Source organism: Eucalyptus grandis, chromosome 7 (assembly GCF_016545825.1).
Source record: "Eucalyptus grandis isolate ANBG69807.140 chromosome 7, ASM1654582v1, whole genome shotgun sequence".
In the NCBI taxonomy this organism is placed as follows: Eukaryota; Viridiplantae; Streptophyta; class Magnoliopsida; order Myrtales; family Myrtaceae; genus Eucalyptus; species Eucalyptus grandis.
The window spans coordinates 23,265,158-23,285,420 of record NC_052618.1 but is presented as its reverse complement, the minus strand read 5'-3'; the positions used below and the strand labels follow the sequence as shown (position 1 = coordinate 23,285,420).

Here is a 20,263-nt window from a genome sequence, read left to right as displayed (position 1 = left end):
GGCATTGTAACGTTGTGCGATACACTCGGAATACCATAAAAGTGTCATTTTTGAATAAACAATTTGATAATACGCATGTAATTTTGGTGTATGTTAGCTTACACCATGACATGCTCAAATAGGGAGAATTACCCAATTAATCTTAAATCTATTGTATGAATGTGAATTCAATTTTAAACTTTCAATTTTTGACAAGTTAATCATGAATCTTTGCTTGAACTTCAAATATAATTATTTCGATCAATTTTCGTCGCAAATTGCTAACGTGATTGTCTAATTATATTTGGTTGTTCTACTGGCACATGGCTATATTATCAATTTCTAGCAAAAATTAACCAAAAAGACTATATTGGGATTAAGAAAATGTTTAAGACTAAAATAAGAAAATTTAAAAATTTAGTATCGAATTGACATACATATAATAGATTTAGGGCTTATCAAACTCCTTGAATATAATACTAAAGTGTCTCCTACTTTAAGACTATGATGTGTACAAAAGATTCAAAAAAAGAAAGGGCTCTCCTTTAGAAGGCAAAGTGAAGTTATTCAAATTCAAACATAACTAGTACGGATACGATGAACCGAAAGATCCATACATGAACAGGAACCGAGGCGCAAAAGGCCTATTATATCCGACTAAGCTGGTATAAATTACTATACCTCGACCCGACCATTCTCTCTCAAAATCCATGGCGGGGCAGCAGTGACGAGCTTGCTCATGACGATTAATAGCCATGGTTCAAAACAAATGTTTTTGCCATGGGTATGGAACTTCTGTGGTAGCGCTCAAGGGAGTCACCGACGTTGGTCGCCCATTACCACCATTTCACTGATTGAAAAGCTAAAATCGTAACGAAACATGTTTACGAGAAAGTGTAATGAGAAGAGATAGGCATGAGAAACACGACAGTATATGGCCTGTTTTGCGAGAAAAATCGGTTTAAATTGTTTACGAGGAGGGGTTTCGAATAGTTTGCATCTTGTAAAGATACTTCTGTAAATCTTTCCGCCCTTTTCCAACTAATTATCTAATGGATAACGCAAGTTGCTAGTTAGTTATCAAACTAGCTACGAGATGAAAAGAGTAAACTTTTTTTTTTAAAAATGAAGATGTAAATAGAGCCAATGTGTGTATATCTATACACACGTATACAAATATCTAACATAGGACACAGATTGCATTTATGAGCATGCTTATTGTCGAACAATATCAGGCTTAGCCAACAGCATCGTGATTCTAGTGATTTTATTAGCGGTTAGTGTAGGGTCGTTCCTGGGCCACTGAAGCCCGATTTCCGGCCATTTTTCAGCCCGGGAACGAACTGGACGTCCACCGCGCAGACCGCTTTCTTGATCCAATTTATTCGCAGCCACAAGCAAACCCAATCATGCCATTCACCTTTCTATCTCCCTATTGGATTTACATGTCGGCCGAACATTAATTTCAACTATTCTCTCTCGTTACGAAATTGGCAAAGCATTTACGCGCACTTGTTTCATTGGTAAAGAACATTTTCCTCAGCTGGACTTTGGTTCATGTGGACAGTACTGCCTGCAAAATTTCAGCGTGTTGGATCCTTCCAAGGTGAAGAGTAGACAAGGCAAATTAACTATTGAAAACCTACTACAATTGGGAAGAGCTTATGTATGGTACTGAAGTGATTAGCTACCTACTCAAAATGCGCGATCGATTCCAATCTATGAATGTTGTTGCCGCTGGCAAAATGTGGTGTTACTTCCATTTGCGCATTAAAATGCTGATATAGCAGGCCATCAATAAGTCTCAATTCCTGGAGAGAAAATTTACAACATCAAAGGAAATTAACGAATTTAATATCTTCCTATTGTTGTGTATGGGTATTGAATTTTTTGCCCATTGCCAAAAAGAGATATTAGCAGTAAGTAATTCTGTGTGGTAATTTTCATCAAATAAGCATAATGGATGATGCTTGTCCGTAGGGAAAATTATCAAAAAAGTTATAACCTCGTACACTTTTATCAATTTAATCTAACCCTTTCAACGATACCAATTGAATCATTAATTTTTTCACGTTTTATCAGTCGAATTTATCCAATCACTTTTGAGCAGGAATTGATGATATGGATGCCAACCTTTTCTTTTTCATTTTTTTCTTATCTTTTCCTTCTTTTTCTTTTTCTTTTTTTAGTGGCTAGCAAGGGTTGTGGAGAATTCTTAATAATATTTTTTAAAAAAAATTATATTTTTCATTTGCTTCTCTTTTTCTTCTTTACTTTTTATTTTATTGTGCCTGGCCACCCTCGCCGCCACGATAAAAAAAGAATATAAAAAAGGAAAGCAGAAGAAAAGAAAAAGCCAATGTTTATATTAATGATTTCTGGCCAAAATTGACCAAATGAATTCATGTGGCAAAAACTTGAAAATGTTGAAAATTCAATTAATATAATTGAAAGATATGACTGAATTGATAAAATTTTAATAGGTTGAAGACTTTATCGATGACTTTTCCCATCCTTATAATTTTTGACAGATTGGATTAGGAGGGGAAAGTAAACACATTTTTTTGGTAATATTCGTCAACATATCAACATCCTTCAAGTTTTTTTTAAAATGGGGAGATTTTGGAAAGGTTCTGCTTTTAATAAACTCATTTTCTTCTTTGCCATAAATACCGTTATATTATTTTGAGTCAATTTAACATAGAGTATGTCATCAGTTTAACCTCTTTTGAGATTACTGCTTGTATTTTATGTAAGCTAAAGTTGTTCACTGCCAGACCTTTTCTACATTTTATTTTTTATCTTTTGCATACATTATGTGGGGGCGAGGACATGTTCTATCTTTTGTGGGATGGTTGCAGCCTTATGGTTTGGCAGATTGATTTAATCAACATACTTATTTGGCTTGTTTTCTTTTTTCAAAATTTCAGGGCATATCAATATCGAGTCAAGTGGTCAGGCTAGCACCAAATTTGCCTGATCCATATGATACATTAGGAAGGATTTATGATGATCTTGGCAATGACAAAAAAGCAGTGGACTTTTACATGATTGCTGCACATCTTAAGCCAAAAGATTCTTCAATGTGGAAGTGTCTCTTCACCCGGTCCTTGTAAGCTTTTGGTCGTCATTATTTTCATCAATTCATTGCATAGTAGGGCTTGTACCTGGTCAGTATACTTATGTATATGAGTACATCTGTTGAAGTTCTTTGCTGATGCTGGGATGGATACTTAGACTTAAATATTTTTAGACTAACTAGGCGTTATGGGCAACATTTGAGTTTCCTTTCAAAACAAAGATAATATATTGATTTGTAAAATATTATTAAAAAATTTGGGGGTAACTTTGCATGCTGGTATTTATAAGCTTTTGAAGATTTTGGGTGTCGAAAGCCCAAAAAAAAACAAAAGGTTGCCTATCTAGTGTTAAAAGTAAAAACAATGCAATAAATTAAAGGCCAGCAAAAACGCAATTAATTATTGGAGTGGCAATCTTTCCAAGCTCGGGGATTCAAAAGATTGGTAGGGGAATGTTTTACCTTAGAGGTAAGTAATGCAGGGAAGGGGTGGTTAAAGTGAAGACAATGGTGTTGGCTTGACTAGTGCAGCCATTGGTGAGTGTTGCGATTAAGCAAGCGATCAAACAATAAATAGACAGAAAAGAAAATAAATTGGACACCAGATTTACGTAGTTCAGTCATAAAGATCTACGTCCATGAGGAGAGCAGCAGCGAATTTCACTATAAATCAAGCGATACAAGGAGATTACACACTCGAATCACTCAAACACTCTCTCGGTGTTTCCCAAATCCCAATTACACCAAATACACTAATCTTTCTTGGATGTAAATCACGAATAAGTTTTGTCGCATGAGAAACACGAATACCTGCTATCAAGCATCCAGCGCCTACGGACGTATAGAACACTCACGACATTCAAAGTAAATGGCGCTTCAATATGTGGCTTCACTCAACACATAAGTAGGGTTCTCTTTTCTTTTAAACCGACTTCACACGCACGCCAAAGAAGGAAATCGTGTGCCCATGGTCAAATAGTTGACCTGGGCCCACCAACGTTGGATTCACTCGTACATGCAGAGCTTCCCCTTTTTATATATCCATCAGCCCATCCCTGTAATATTGAGTGTGCATTTTTACCTTGGGCCTACCACTTTAACAAATCTTCACATGCAGGGCTTCTTCCTTCGCTTCTTCTACGTAGAGCTGCAGCGACGTCCCTCGAAGGAAAAGAGAAACTTCGGCGGCTTCACTTTAAAGGGCAAAATTCCTCATTTTAATTATTTCCTCATTTGTGCAGCTTTAAGGAGTCCAGTGAATTATGTTTTTCCAAACGCTTAAACTCAAGTCATAATTTAATAGTGAGAAGTTAATTGGGTGAAAATATTATCATTCAGAAAGGCGGCTGAATATAATTGTTTTCTTGGCATCAAATTTTGATGTATGTCTGAAAGTGCTTATGACGTGATTTGATTTGACGCCTCATGTACCTAGTGACTTTGAGAACAATCGACCTCTGTTATCTATAAATCTGTGTGCCTTCAGGGTCTCTGTGGTAATTTTTTTGCTTTAATTGTGGTGTTATTGATTTCCTGCTCTTCTGTACACAGAGAACAAGGAAACAATGGTCAGGCAAGGTATTGCCTCCCTAAAGCCATCATAGCAGACCCAAAAGATGTTTCTCTACTGTTTCACCAAGCATCACTGCATTCAAACCTTGGAGATTATCAAAAGGCTGCGAAGTTGTTTGAACAGATATAATGATATGTCCTGAGGATGTTGAAGCTCTCCAGACTGGGGCAAAGGTTTCTAACTTGTCTCAGATGAGACATTTCTCATAAGATAAATTCTTGATTCATGTGCTTGGAAATAGACTTGTTAATTGTAATGAACCCTTGTCGGTTATTAAAATAATAGGTATTTTAGTATCTATCTTTTGGGCTTGGATTTTGTTTGGTTAATTTGTATAGTTGTTTTTACTTTCCGGTGCTAATTTGATGGTTTATGTACTTTATGAAAGTCAGGCTTCCTGGGCTGTATTTACATGGTGATGGATGGTTAGTTTGTGCATTGGTGTGCATCTAGGGCATGCATCTTGTGCAGGTTGGAGTAGAAAACTTATATCTTGTTAATTCAAGGGCAATTGCTACTTTCTACTCGAGGGTGAGGATAGGTTGTATGTGTAAGGTTCTTTTCAAAATATCATGCAGAATTGCGTGAGTTGCACATGAGTTGCACGATATGCAAGTCTGATGTTTGCAATAGTTGGTCCAGGATCTAAACTTTCCATCATTTCATTGAGGAGGTTAGCTCGTGGTGAAGACTAAACTCGAAAAGTTTTTGGTACAACCATCACATAAGGAAACTGTTTCTGGGATATATGTATGGTTCGATTAGAGTGGGGATCTAGTTTTCTGTACATTTTGCTTCACATTATGCTGATTTCCTTTACTTATGAATTTAATACCAGATGTTATAATTGAAGAGGTCTCCTAGTAGGTTTTTCTCACACTATCTGGTTGTTTCTTGAAGCATGGAGTAGCATTTGCAGTAGATATAGTCACTTGCTAGTGTTTCCCATGGGATGATAGTTTGTTGGTCAATGACCATCTTGTTTCGATCCATTGAGAGTCACCGCTGCCGTTGATTCTTCTTCCTAGAAAGCATTCTATTTTCTTTAGACAAATATCTAGACGGTGTTTATAAACACTTTTGTTTAAGCTTTAATTTGTCACCAAATAAGTCTTGACCAAATTGTTGATTTTTGAGCAAATTTATGGTGGGACAATGGCCATAGATTACAAGATGAAGTAAGCGTCAGATAGTCCTGTATTATAATTACGATGAATAATTATTTATCGACTTTTTTTTATTTTATGCCTTCTATAAAATCTGTTATGGACATGGTGTCTCGCTAATATTCTGTGAGGTTGTGCTTTTGGGGAACATTGTTCTTATGTAGACATAAGTTTTTTCTAGAAATTTAACAGTTTCGTACTTTACTTTTCAGTTGAACCTTAGATGTGGCCAGCTTGAGCATGCTATCAGCATTTTGGTTGAATATGTAAACAGTTATCCATCTGAAGCTGATTTGAGCGTGGTTGATCTGCTAGCCACGATATACATGGAAAATAATGCATATGATAAAGCTATTTAGCTTTTTCATTCTCACAGCCAGAAAAAGCCACTCCCTGCAAATTTGGTTATGAAAGAAGGAATTTGTCATCTTCATCTCGGAAATTCCGAGAAGGCAGAGGTGCAATGGCTATTTCTTTTTCTTTTTTGTGCTAATTTTTTTGTCTATCTTTTGGTAATCCTATTACAGTTGCGGGGTTTGCTATCTCTACAACAGATGCTCATTTCTTGCTTACATTAATGCCAAAGGCCTGTGTTGATCAAATGTTATCAATTTGCTTCTTCTAGTACTGTGTCGTCTATGATATTCAAATATTCGAGTTCTCTCAGGCTTTGTCCGTTCCACTGCCTTTTTGACTTGCGCTTCTACCATATAATTGAGTTATTCTTGGAGCATGTTGACGCCGTTGTTTGCAGTAATCAAACATCCTTGGACCTGATGGATTTAAATTTGGTCTGATATAAGCCTGATGAAGGGTGCTTAAAGATGATGGATTGGATGCTGTCATTTTTGTACTTTGGGACTTAGCAGAAGAGGGGGGAAGGAAACGTGAGGGAGAAAGAGGAGAGAGAGAAGAAGAAGACAAAAAGAGGATGTCACGTTAATTGATTGAAATTATATGGATGATCTGAATGGGAGACCGCTGTGATTTGAACAAGGAATCTTACCACATCGGACCAAGTTCTTGACCATTCAGCCGACCCCTTGATTCTTCAAGACAGTTCTTGTTGTGGGGCTGCAGGGGATGGCGAGAGGGAGGAAAGAAAAGAAAGATAAAAAACGAGGGCGGATGGGACTTGGCAGAAGAGGAGGGACGGAAACGTGAGGGAGAAAGAGGAGAGAGAGAAGAAGACAAAAAAAGGATGTTACATTAATTGATGAAATTGTACGGATGATCTGAATGGGAGATCGCTGTGATTTGAACAAGGAATCTTACCACATAGGACCAAGCTCTTGACCATCAGTCGACCCCTTGATTCTTCAAGACAGTTGCTCTCATGTCCAGGAGAACAGCCCAAAAAAAAAAAAAAAATCTACCACTTGCCCTACTTCAACGCAAATAATATTTAAAGTCATCTTCACAATCACCACGAAGCTCAGCCTTGTTTACTTTCTTATTTGAAACGAGGCGAAAGATACATGTGTTTGTGTGCGACTAAAAGATATAAGTTAGCTCTCTAAACCTCGTCGAACAAGCATGTCCTCATCGTCGACCTCCATCATCAACCCAAGCCTTAGTGAGGAGCAATGGGTGAAGCACATCCGAGACGCCCTCAATCACGGGATCGATATTGAGACCCCGGTTTCCGTCCACTGCGTGCCTGAATTTATCCGCTCCGCAAAACCGGAGGCCTACGTCCCGCACCACGTTGCGTTGGGACCATACCACCACCTCCGGCCACAGCCCGGCGGGCACAGGCAGCGCTGAAGCTCCCGGCATTCGATCGGACGGCTGGTTTGCTCCAAGCGGAGGAGGCGAAGATTCGCGCAAGCTACCAGCTGCACCTGGAAGTCGGCACGGACACTCTGAAATGGATCATGACCATCGACAGCTTGTTCTTGCTCGACCTACTGTACAGATACAAGTCACCCAACATCGGAATCAAGGAAGACTCAATTTGGGATGATGACCCAGACTCCACCGTCAAAGACGTGATGATGGTGGAGAATCAAATTCCGACCTTTGTGCTGAGGGAAATAATGTTGCAGACCGAGAATTCGATGAACGAAGTGAGAGAAAATGAAGAAGATGAGTCCATAGATAGGAAGCTTGGGGAGATGTTGACGAGGTTCTGTGAAGGGATATCACCTCTCGGGCTGGAAATGTGCTTGCCGTCTGAAGCCATTCAGCGTAAGCATTTGCTCGATCTCCTTTACAATCTCATCTTGGGAACAACAGGCCCAGAAGCAGCACAGACGAAGAAGAATGAGCTTAGAAGTTAGTTCTCATTCCCCATGCCATGCGTTAGATGATATGGCCTCTTTCCTTCTTCTTTTGTCGTATCCAAACATTAGAAAAGTGAATAAAAGTACCTTTTTATCAACAGGTGCAAGGTTTTGCCGTCTGATAGACATGTTATCGACACGAGCATCAAAAGTCACTAAGGCATGGAACAAGTTATCGAAATGCTCTTTCATGAAGAAGCTGAAAGTGCTGATCAAGCTCTTCTTCAAGATGGTATCAATACTAGCATCAATAGTCACTGCAGCATGGAACGAGTTATCGAAATTCTCTTTCATGAAGGAGCTGAAAGAGCGAATCGAGCTCATCTTCAAGATAATTCAAGTGGCAATGCAATTGATTCCCAGATGCTCCGAGTACCTTTCAAATGACCCTTTTCAAGAAATCGTTATGATCCCCACAGCGTCAAAGCTCCGCAGCGTCGGGATCAAACTAAGCTTGGCCACAGGAGGTATCAAAACCATTGCGTTCGATAAGAAAACTGCTACCTTGAAGCTCCCTCATATCGATCTGGATGCTATCACCGAAGTCCTGCTACGAAACCTTGTGGCCTACGAAATGATATCGCAGAGGGGCTCCTTAATTATGACACGATACACTGAGTTAATGTATGGCATTATCGACACCTCCGAGGATTTGAAGTTGCTGAGGGAAGCGTCCATTGTCTTGAACCGCCTGAACAACGACAACAAGGTCGTGGAGCTCTTCAATGGAGTGTTTAAATCCATAGGTTCCAAAAGCACTGCGTCGAAGCTGGACGAGACAATTCGAGATGTCAACGAGTACTACAACAGCACTCGAAAGGTCAAGGCTTATAATCTCATGAGGAAGTACGTCTACTCTTCTTGGAAGTTTCTCACTGTGGTCGCCACCGTTGTGCTCATTTTGCTCATGGTTCTGCAGACATTTTACTCTGTATTGAGTTGTCCTCGGTTATTCAACAAAGCATGAGCATTTGTATCGTTCATTGTGATATCCCGAAATTTGGCCCTATTTCGAAATATATGAAATGGTTATTTCATCGACGCACTTATGATCATTTTACTCTAAATTGATTATTCACGAGTTAACTAATCTATTGGGTGATGCCATATAGGGTTAAAATATAAAAGCTAGAGAATTCAAATAGGGATAAATCGCTTGACCATAAAGATTGACAATGGTCAATACTACGCTGTTATAAATCAATTAGCAAACGGATATAAATCGATTAACGGAAGTGCGTAGTCGGTTTGCAGGTGATTATGCACGATTACGATATTTGTGTCGAACAACAATGAACCGATTTTCTGTTGATATTATATTTATGGTACGTAATTGAACTCTCGCAATTACATGACCACCGAAGGTTGTCCATGATTTGAAGAGGTACAAACGTCGATCGAGAATTATCGACCACGGGTCAACTGCACAAGAACCCCTAAAAGCCACCAGATAATTTATGTTGTACCCAAGGTCGCGTTCGATCGATTTTTAACCGTGAAATTTAAATTGATTTTGCATATCGAACTTTCGAGGGTTTCGAGGATAAATTATTGAATGTCGCATCATCCTCTGTCGAATTCATGATAAGTTCAAAATTTTCGGAAAAAGGAATTATCGGATGGAAAATTGGAAGTTGAAAAGGAAAAATCAAACCCAATGGCAAGATTGATATTTTTGGACCAAAAGGCTTGTTTTCAAGAAATTGGAAATAAATTGAGGGGACAAATTGTTAGGTTGAGAGGAAAAGGAAAAATCAAATCATGAAGATTTTAGAGAAAATCTTGAGAAAATTGTTCTTATTTTCTCTCTCACACTTTTCCCCCCTCCCCCCCCACTTTGCCCACTCCCCATTTCTCTCTCTCTCTCCCCAAGTTGGTCGGTAGGAAGTCGCCATTTTGAATAAGCTTGTAATTGTTAAACTTCCTAAAGTTAGCAAGTAATAAATAAAGGTTGTGCCTTTGGAAATATTTGATGTGTTTTACTATCCCTACTGTGATGATTAACTAGGCTTAACTAGGCGTTGTTTATTTGAGTTGCTTCCACATGCATTTAATCAAAAGATAAAAAGAATGGGTTGGCGACACGTCTTAGGACGTCGCATTTGAAGGCTAACTTAGTCATGTTCCTTTCTCTATTGCTTGCAGAGCAACTCTATATGACATTCCCATGATTTCCCCATAGATATTATCTCATTTACTTGAGGAATAATACTAAAAAAGTCAAAACCCATTATATTAATATCAATTTAGTCATAAATCTCTCAATTTGACCAATTTAGTTTCAAAGATTTTCATATTGGTACAAATTTAGTCAATCTCGCTAATTTAGGTTAGAAATTACAGACATGAATGCCAAACGTCCTACGTGGCACATTTGGTGCCGACGTGGACATTTTTTATTTTTGAATAATTGTTAATTTGTTACTAGTTATTTGTTTTATTTTCTTTTTCCTTCTTTCCCTTCTCTTCCCCCCTCCTTTGCTAGTTGCTAGCTTTTGTGATGTCTAGGGGTGTCAACGGTTTGGTTCGATTCGGTTCGGTTTTTGGTTTTAGTTTTAGCTTTCAGTTTTTGATTTTTGCATTTTTTTTGTTTTTTTTTTTTATGTTGTATATATTTTTCGTTTCTAAGAAATAAGCTCTTATCGATCTCTTGATTCGATTCGGTTTGGTTAATCGATAAAAACCAAACCGATAAAAAAAATTTCAACTTTTAATGAGAACCGAATCGAATGAAAACCAAACAGAAAAAATCGAATTTTTCGATTCGGTTCAATTCGGTTCAATTTTTTTTCGATTTTTGACACCCTAGTGATCTCTGGTGGAGGTTGCCCACTTACAAGGGCCAAAATGCCCTCACTGACCTTTGGTGAGGGTTGGGCAAGGCTACCCCTCACTAGATCCAATAAGAACCCTTGGCCAACCTTGCCAAAGGCCAGTAAGGAGGGGCCTCACCAAGATGGCGAAGGAACCGAGGTCGACCCTTGCTAGCCTCTAGCACTGGCTGACTTTTTCATGTTCGCATCCTACATAGGGTTTTTGAATTGGTGGAGTTGATTGGGGGAATGTTGATCGGGAGCTCTAATTTGGGGAGCTAGTAGTTCCGATCTTGAATTGAAGGTGCAAATCTGATGGAGGTCGATTCCTCAACGGGGGCCCCTCGCTATCTAGCCTCACCTATGGAGCATGCACATATGGAGTTCCCTACATCCTCGAGGCAATAAATGAATAGAAGTACCACAGCCAATCTAGAGGTACTAGGCTAGTCATCTAGAAGTGGGCCGGAAAGCGGTAGGGATCCATTACGAGATAGAGAGCGAGGAAAGCATTTATAAAAAAGTTGGAATTTGTGACAATTTGTGAGAGAACAATGAATGGTAGAAATGGGAGTGAGTGACCTCTAATCTATACTTAAGGTTTTTTGTGTCCCTGAGTAGGACGATCGATCGAGACGACCATTCAACGTCCATTAGGGTGGAACGGTACGTTTGCCTTCCCAAGGATAGCCCCTTCTTTTCATTTTAGATGGCGTGTGCTTCACAACTGAATTTTTCTGATCTTTCTTTACAAACAGGTATTTGAAAAGGAAAGTTGAGTTATGTTTGCCATAAAGGAAAGTAGGGCTTAACATAAAACTATAGCACTTCAAAGCATTGTATCTATTCATAATTATTATTAAAAAAAAAAAGCATGTTTGATCTATCTATCATGAGGATATTTGCCCAAGATATTGTACATCGTCTTAGAAAAATTACGCAAATGGTTCATAAACTTTGATTTACTATACAATATCATCCTTGAACTTTTAATTTATTCGATATAATTCATTAACTATTAGTAAATATTCAATCTAGTCCTTGAATTATATGAAAATGTTCAATGTCGTTGTTACGTTAAAACAAGTTGAAAGAATCTGTTGTCATGGCTTCCGATGAGGTTTAGTTTGAATGGTCGATAACCAAAAAAGAACAAAAGGTCACACGTGGACTATCCAAGTAAGATATTCATTTCAACTAGAATATAATAATTCACATCATTAAAAAATGATGGATATGTTAATGCCTAATTTGTTTATTCTCTAAAGTAGATCAATAAAAAGGACCTATTGACTCGTCATTTTTAGAGTCCATTTGAACATATAATAGTTCTTGTTATCAAATAATATTTGATTTTTCGTTTGGGCAAACAGAATGACTACATTGAACATTCAGCAAGAGTTCAAACACCGCATTGAACATATTAAAAGGCTAGAGTTGACACATATTAGACTAAAGTTCAGTGGCCACTTATGTCACCTTCCCCACCATCTTTACAAAAGAATAGTCTAGTGCTAGCAATCCGGTATTTCCTCCCATACAAAGATCCAATTCTAGTGTTTTCATAAATTACTTTCTTAAACGGAAAGTAACTTCAGAATATATAATGGCGTAACTCTCTATTGGCACCAAAGAGTGTGCAAGTTTTTGACTGTCAACTTGGGCTAAGAAAGACAGAGAGAAACATTGTTATGGCTAAAATATCACCTAGAGGGGGATGAATAGGTGATTTTGTTGAACTAATAATAATTAAAATGGATATTGCAATGAGACAACTTTGATGAAGTGGTCAGATTTTACCACTGCACAATTCTATTAGAAAATTAAAGAGTAAGGGATAGAGAATTACACACTCAAGATTATAGTGGTTTAGCTTTTGCAAGCCTACGTCCACTCTCCCGTACTACAGCCAATTGGTTGGAATCCACTGATAAGAATCGATAAGAGGTTATAAGATCTAAGCTCTAAACACTCAAGGTCGTGTGTATAACTCCTCACACACTCTCAACCTGTAAATAGTTACATAATGATGCTCATAGAGACGAATGTAAAGATCACAAAACACTCTTCAGACTTTGGAATTAAAAGCTTCAATTCTCGTGAATGTAAATTCTAATTCCTTCAGCTTCGAGATCTTCTCTTATACTCCTCCTAGTCCAAGCTAACCGTTGGACATATCTCTAGGAGGACTTATCTAGCCAATCTACTTGTTGGCCTGGACTCAGTTAAGAAGATCGATGCCTTCAAGATCGCCGAGATCGATACTTCCCATAATTTCTGCCGCCCATGCAGCAGTTTGGGTTTCCATAAGTCAAGTGCTTCAACTTGGAAAGAATGTTTTGCCTCAAGTCTAACATTCCAGGAAATCCAAATCTTCAAGAGATACTTTCCTTTGGAACTCCTTATATATAAGGCAGGAAATCCAACCAATTGCTACTAGCCCTTACACAAGGATATTATCTTCTTCTTAACCGTTTGATAGAACACATGAGGAAGGAAATAATTAAACCACAACTTTGGTTTTTGATTAATAATGTTTGATTACATCCCATCAGACTTTCAAATCGTTGCCATTGATGATCATAACATAACACAATCTTAATGGGATAAGTACACTAATGGTGCCAAAAGTTGTGTACGGCGCTCACTTTGGTGCCAAAAGTTTCCGTCGGATCACTTAAGTGCCAAAAAATTTGAAAAACGCTCACTTTGGTGCCAACTCCGACGAAATTGGCCGGAAATCCGACGTGGCCTTTTTTTTATTAATTTTTGACGCCGACGTGGCTCGTCGGAGAGCTGAGTCAGCATCCAAACACCAAAACGACGCCGTTTGGTATCTCCCCCAATTCAAAACCCTAATCTCCGGCTGTCGCCGTCCTCGACGGTCCTTGCGCTCGGCGGCCACGGCTTCGACCCCAACCTCGACCCCAACCGCGACGATGGCCACTCAACGGCAGCGGCTCCGACCTCGACCCCAACCCCGACCCCGACGATGGCCACTCAGCGGCCGTAGCTCCGACCTCGACCTTGACCCCGACCGCGACGATGGCCACTCAATGGCCGCAGCTCAAACCCCGACCCCGACCCCGACCCCGACGATGGCCACTCGACGGCCGTAGCTTCGACCCCGACCTCGACCCCCGACCTCGATGATGGCCACTCGGCGGCCGCAACTTCAACCCCGACAACGGCCACGGCTTCGACCTCACCGAAACCCTAATTTCTTCCCCATGTGAGCTAAACGGCGTCGTTTCCATGAAGCCATCCACGTAGGACGGCAAAACGACGTCGTTTTCTTAAGGAGGACCGAAACGACGTCATTTAAAGGCTTATCAATTTTTTTTTTATTTTAAAAATCATTTTGGCCGGAATCTTTCGCCGGAGGCCGGAATCTTTCGCCGGTGGCACCAAAGTGAGCGTTTTCCTCCGATTTGGCACTTAAGTGATCCGACAGAAACTTTTGGCACCAAAGTGAGCGCCATACACAACTTTTGGCACCATTAGTGTACTTATCCCCAATCTTAATCATAGGCAACCGGAACGTCTTGATAAGTCTTTGAGTCCAGTTCTCTGAGTCTGATGAGTAACGTCCGATGATATATATAAGAGTTTCCATCGAACTTCTTGATAAACCAAATTGCTCCAAGAATATCCCTTGGAAATTCTTTCATCAGAATCATTGAATACTTATGGAAATGTTTTGTCAATCTTCAAAATTAATTTGGGAAATTTCCTCAACAATCTCCCCCTTTTTTTATGATGACAAAACTTTCTGAGCAGAACTTAATAAAAGATTTTGAAAAGATTTATAAATCAAATAGCTTCATTGAAAGCAACATTTTATATAAGACACAATGTGAATTCTATAAGAATTTTGCTGATTTCGTAGAGATAAGCACATATATCTTATAGAAAGTCGAGCTAATCATAGTGCATAAGATTTGTAAAGAAATTCTTTGCTCCAATTAAGGAAGTTCACGATATAAATAAATTGAAAGAAAAACTTCTTGTTTCCATATAGCTCCCCCTAAGCAAGATCATAAAAGATCTTCAAAATCTTCATGCTGCATTTAGCGTTCTTCTTTTCTTTCATTTTTCTCCCCATTTTTGTCAGCATAACAAAAGAAGCAATAATAATGGAAAGAGTATCACATAGTGAACATGCAATTCATTTCATCTTCACACACAATCTTCAAAACATATTTGCCATAAAACATAATTTGTTAAAACAATATCTTATAGATCCTACAATGAACATAAAATATATGCAATATATCTCATGTTTTTATAAAATTAAATAACAGATACATCAATATATATCAAAGATCACGGATATAATATATAAATTTCACTACATTTTGTCATAATAAAACGAGAATGGAAATATGACAAAAAGTAAGTGGAAATAGAAAATATACTAACCGGATCATATAGAACTTAGCAAATTCAAACATACATTGCCTTTTCTTCCATAATCAAGAGGAGGCATAAATTAAATTGACTTAATTAGGATTTTCTCACACTTGATTTATGTTCCCCCTCAATTTGATGTATTTTTTTAAATGATTGTGATTTTCTGCTTTTACTGTACATCCCATTTCTCCTTCTTTAATAATTTGCACAAATTTTGTGCAAATAAAAGAATTTTTCAATCCTTTGAAAATATAATCTTCACAATTTTTCGGATCAAAACTTTTGAAACTTTGTATGGGAAGATTCTTTTGCCACTTGCAATTTCTTGTAAAAAAATCTTTGCAAAATATAGAGAATATCACATGCATACCTTCCTTTGATTTGCGGATCAATATTGCCAATTATAAGATATACTTCCAAAAGATAGCAAGTATACGCAATAATATCTTTTAAAATTGAAAATACTCTTCCTTCACCATAAAACTCAAATGCAAATAGATATCAATATAATATTAACATATTTTGCAAACGGAATGTAAATAGTAAAAGCATTAAATCTATGCAAGATCTTATAAATATTGCAACAAATATCACCAATTCATATTCCAATGTGCATGTGCAGAATATACCTTACTTTAAATAAAAAAAAATTCTCACTCAAAATCCTTCTTTGATAGCATCATGATTTGTGTAAATCACAATCAAGCTTTCTTTATACAACTGCCTGCAATAAACTCATCCCTTTTTCGTTTTTTTTGGAATCCACGTACGTGGATAATTTCTTTTTGTTAGTTGCAAAATAGGAAACTTTGTATAATCTAATGGCATATAAAGATCATCACGTGAACACTATGCATAATCAAAAAATTCTCACTCTGCAACACATAAAAATATGAGCGTAGAATTAGTTTAAATAAAAAAGAGTTAATACCCTAAAAAACCCAAAACTAGTAAATCTGTGACAAATTTAGTCAAAACTAACTTTTTTACCACCAAAAACTCTAAACCGGTACACATTTGACAAATTTACCTCAACTGGTACACTTGTGATAAATTTACCCTCAGTTAGTTTTCGTTAAATTTTACTGTCACATTATTAAGTTAAATGACACATGACAATTGACTGGTATATCAGTTTGGGATTTTACTCTTTGTTTGTCACGGTTTACAATTTTTGTGATTTTTTGTGGTATTAATACAATTTAACATGGGGTATATTCATTACAGATGTACTAGTTTTGGATTTTTGGCAATCGAATAAATTAGTTCGGGGCAAATTTGTCAGAAATATACCAGTTTATGGTTTTTTATAGTCAGTTAGGGTAAATTTGTCATAAGTGTATTGGTTTACGGTTTTTCATAGTCAAAAAATAGTTTTGGATAATTTTGTCACATGCGTACCAGTTTGGAGTTTTTAAGGGTATTAACCCTAAAAAATGAATTATTTCTAAACAACAATCATGTGGATATTTCAATCATAACCAATGATAGACTGTCATATAAATCAAGCACAATATGAAGGTAGAAATATTTTATCAGATATGAGGAGAATTTAAAAACATACATTTCCTTACCAATCTTTCTCTTTCTTTATTCTTGCAAAAAGAGCAATCCATCTATTTTTGGTGATAGTGCTAGTACGATCACCTAGAGGGGGGTGAATAGGTTCATAAACAATTTTTGCAAAATATAGTATAAGACTTTACTTTTAACCTGAGTCTGGATGAAAGTAGACTTTGTAGAGAAAATTAGACTCTAACAATTAAGTAGAGTTACAAGCAAGATAAAAGAGTTCAGGGAAGAAAATAAGAATACAAGATTTATAGTGGTTCGGCTTATTCCAAACCTACGTCCACTCTTCCGCATTAACAGCCCACCGACTGGATTTCACTATGAATCAAAAGAGTCATTACAGTATCACGTCCTTGATTCCATAATGTAGAGACTCTGCTACACTTCCTCAAGGCCTCACAAATGTTTAAACTCTCTTTTGAGTACAAATTTTCGCTCAAGAAATGAATCAGCAAAGAACAAGGAACTTCAGACTTTTGAATTTATCTATTGCGCACACACTCGAATAATTAGAGCATCTTCCTTATATACTCTTTCATGCATTCATATCCGTTGGCACCTTCCAAAGAAGTTCTTCCAATCTACCCGTTGGACAAAATCAATTAGGGAGATCTCGAGTTACTTAAGGAATGTGAAGATAGCCCATCAATCATGCTTGCACATACAATCAGGATCTAGGTTTCCATAAGTAAAACCTTCCAAGTATACTTCGCCAATCAACGGATCCAATTTACTCGTATTGATTTCAATACGAATAATAGATCTTTAGATGCTATCTCCAGCCGTGAGATAATCTTCAACCAAACGGATCAAATCTTTAAAGATAAACTTGCATCTGAATAAGATTTCTTTGTCGATCTAGAAACTGTCAATGAGGGCAGACTTTAAATCTTAAGTCTGGCGGTCTTCAAATTTTGATGGAAGGAAATGTTTTTATCAACTTCAAAACAGATAAGAAAGTTTTCTCCAACATTTGGTACATAAATTTGTTTGGGTCCTTAATGGTTAGTGGAAGCATCAAATCTTAAGTTGATTGACTTGGATTTCTTTCAATCAAATAGACATTATTGCTTAAAGTGATTAGAATCACCACAATTTGAGCAATTGTAATATTGAAATCAATAGACTTGACAAATTGCTTACCAAAATGATTTCGATAATGTTGGATCGGCGGTCGACGCTTTAATCTTTCCTTGACCTTTGGAAATGCATTCTTGATCTCACTTGCATTTTTGAAACCTATGCCAGATATGTTGTAGTACGACATTTGTATAGAGAGAACATACTCTAATGTCTTCGAGCCGAGAGAAAATTTCTTGCGAACTTTTGAAATTTATTCCTTATAGGAATCAACTTCTTTTTGCAAAATATCTTTCTCTTCCTTGATAGAAGAATTCTCATTTTCCAGCTCACTGATCTTTTTCTCATTCATAATATTTTGATGTATCAATTTAGAGACTTCCTTTTTCAACTTGGAAATTTTCTTCAACGCTTTCTTATGTTCCGCGCATAACTCTTCAAAAAGATCATCATCGTCAAGAATAAGATCTGAACTAGTTACCTCATCTTCTTTAAATTCAATGTCCGCCATTAAGCATAGATTTCGTTGCTCATTATCACTAGAATCAGATTTCGTGTCGCTCAACATCTCAACTTTTAGAGTTTTCTTTTTCTTTTCAAATTTCCCTTTCCTTTTTCTTAAATAAAGAACAATTGGGTTTTATGTGACCCTTTTTCCTGCACTCAAAACATATTACATCCTTACCTTCATCATCGTCTCCATCATAAAAATTTCTTCCTCTAGATTTCTTTGTTGGCTTCTTCCCATTGGAGTTTCTTCTCTTTCTTGTAAGGTGTTGAAATCTTTTGATTAGCAACTTCATCTCCTCATCGTCATCTTCTTCATTTTAAAATCTGAAACATCATAATCAATATAAGATTTTAAGGCAATCAATTTCTTACCTTCAGGATCTTCCTTATTTAGTCATTCTTCTTCATAAGATTTGAGTGTTCCCACGAGTTCATCCACGAAGAGAGATGATATCCTTTGAATTTCTCGAATGGATGTCTTGATGTTTTTCCATTCTTTTGACAGTCCTCAAAGAATCTTGTTCTCTTTCATAGAATCTGATACAGGTTGCCTTTGATACTCCAATCCGTTGACAATGTTAGTAAATCTACTGAACATGTCAATTACCGTTTCTTCAGGTTTCATTTTAAAAGCTTCATATTGTTGGAGAAGAATGTTGATCTTCGTCTCCTTAACTCAATCCGTTCCTTTGTATGTTACCTGCAATCTATCCCAAATTTATTTCACTGATTCATAGGAAAAAAATTCGATTATATTTAGATAGAGATAATGCATAATACAATGAATAAACAACTTTAGTATCTAGTGTCTCTTTTCTTGACGTTCGCATCAGATGAGGTTGAGACTTCAGGTTCTTTGCATTCTTCTTTGGACGAAGAAGTGTCAGGATTTATGCCCTTCATAACAACGTCCCACTCCAAGGGATTCTTGGATCTGATGAATGCTTTCATCTCGTTCTTCTAGATGTTGTAATATTTTCCGTCGAAGTACGGAGGTCTTGTATCATTCTGACCTTCCATTAGACCTGGTGCAATATTACTAGCCATAGATAGATCGTTAACTTAGAAGTAGTAAAGCTCTTCAATTAAGAGTAACCGACCTCTGATACCAATTGTTTTGGCTAAAATATCACCTAGAGAGGGGGGTGAATAGGCAATTTTATGGAAATAATAATAATTTAAATAGATATTGCAATGAGACAACTTCTGATGAAGTGATCAGATCTTACCAGTGCACAATTTTATTATAAAATTAAAGAGTAAGGGAAAGAGAATTGCACACTCAAGATTATAGTGGTTCGGCTTTTGCAAGCCTACGTCCACTTTTCCGCGCTACAGCCAATCAGCTAGAATCCACTGATAAGTTTCGATAAGATGTTATAAGATCTGAGCTCTGAACACTCAAGCTCGTGTGTATAACTTCTCACACACTCTTAACCTCTAAAGTTACACAATGATTCTCACATAGACAAATGTAAAAGATCACAAAACACTCTTCGGACTTTGAAATTAAAAGCTTCAATTCTTGTTAATGCAAATTCTAATTCCTTCAATTTCGAGATCTTATCTTATATGACCGTTGGAGATATCTCTAGGACTTATCTAACCAATCTACCCAATGGCCTAGATCTGATTGAGAAGATCTGATGCGGATCGCCGAGATTGATACTTCCCATAATTTCTGTTGCCCATATAGCATTTTGGGTTTCCATAAGTCAAATGCTTCAACTTGGAAAAAATGTTTCGCCTCAAGTCTAACATTTCAGGAAATCCAAATCTTTGAGAGGTACTTT

The 20,263-nt window shown here is 37.3% G+C and overlaps 1 protein-coding gene across 1 annotated transcript; it reads left to right on the top strand.

The window, feature by feature from the left end:
• Positions 1-7,674: 7,674 nt before the first annotated feature.
• Positions 7,675-9,049, top strand: LOC104455243 (putative UPF0481 protein At3g02645). Its single transcript, XM_039317625.1, has 2 exons — positions 7,675-8,074; positions 8,184-9,049. Exons 1-2 carry the CDS (start codon positions 7,675-7,677, stop codon positions 9,047-9,049), a joined length of 1,266 nt encoding a protein of 421 aa, XP_039173559.1.
• Positions 9,050-20,263: the final 11,214 nt, after the last annotated feature.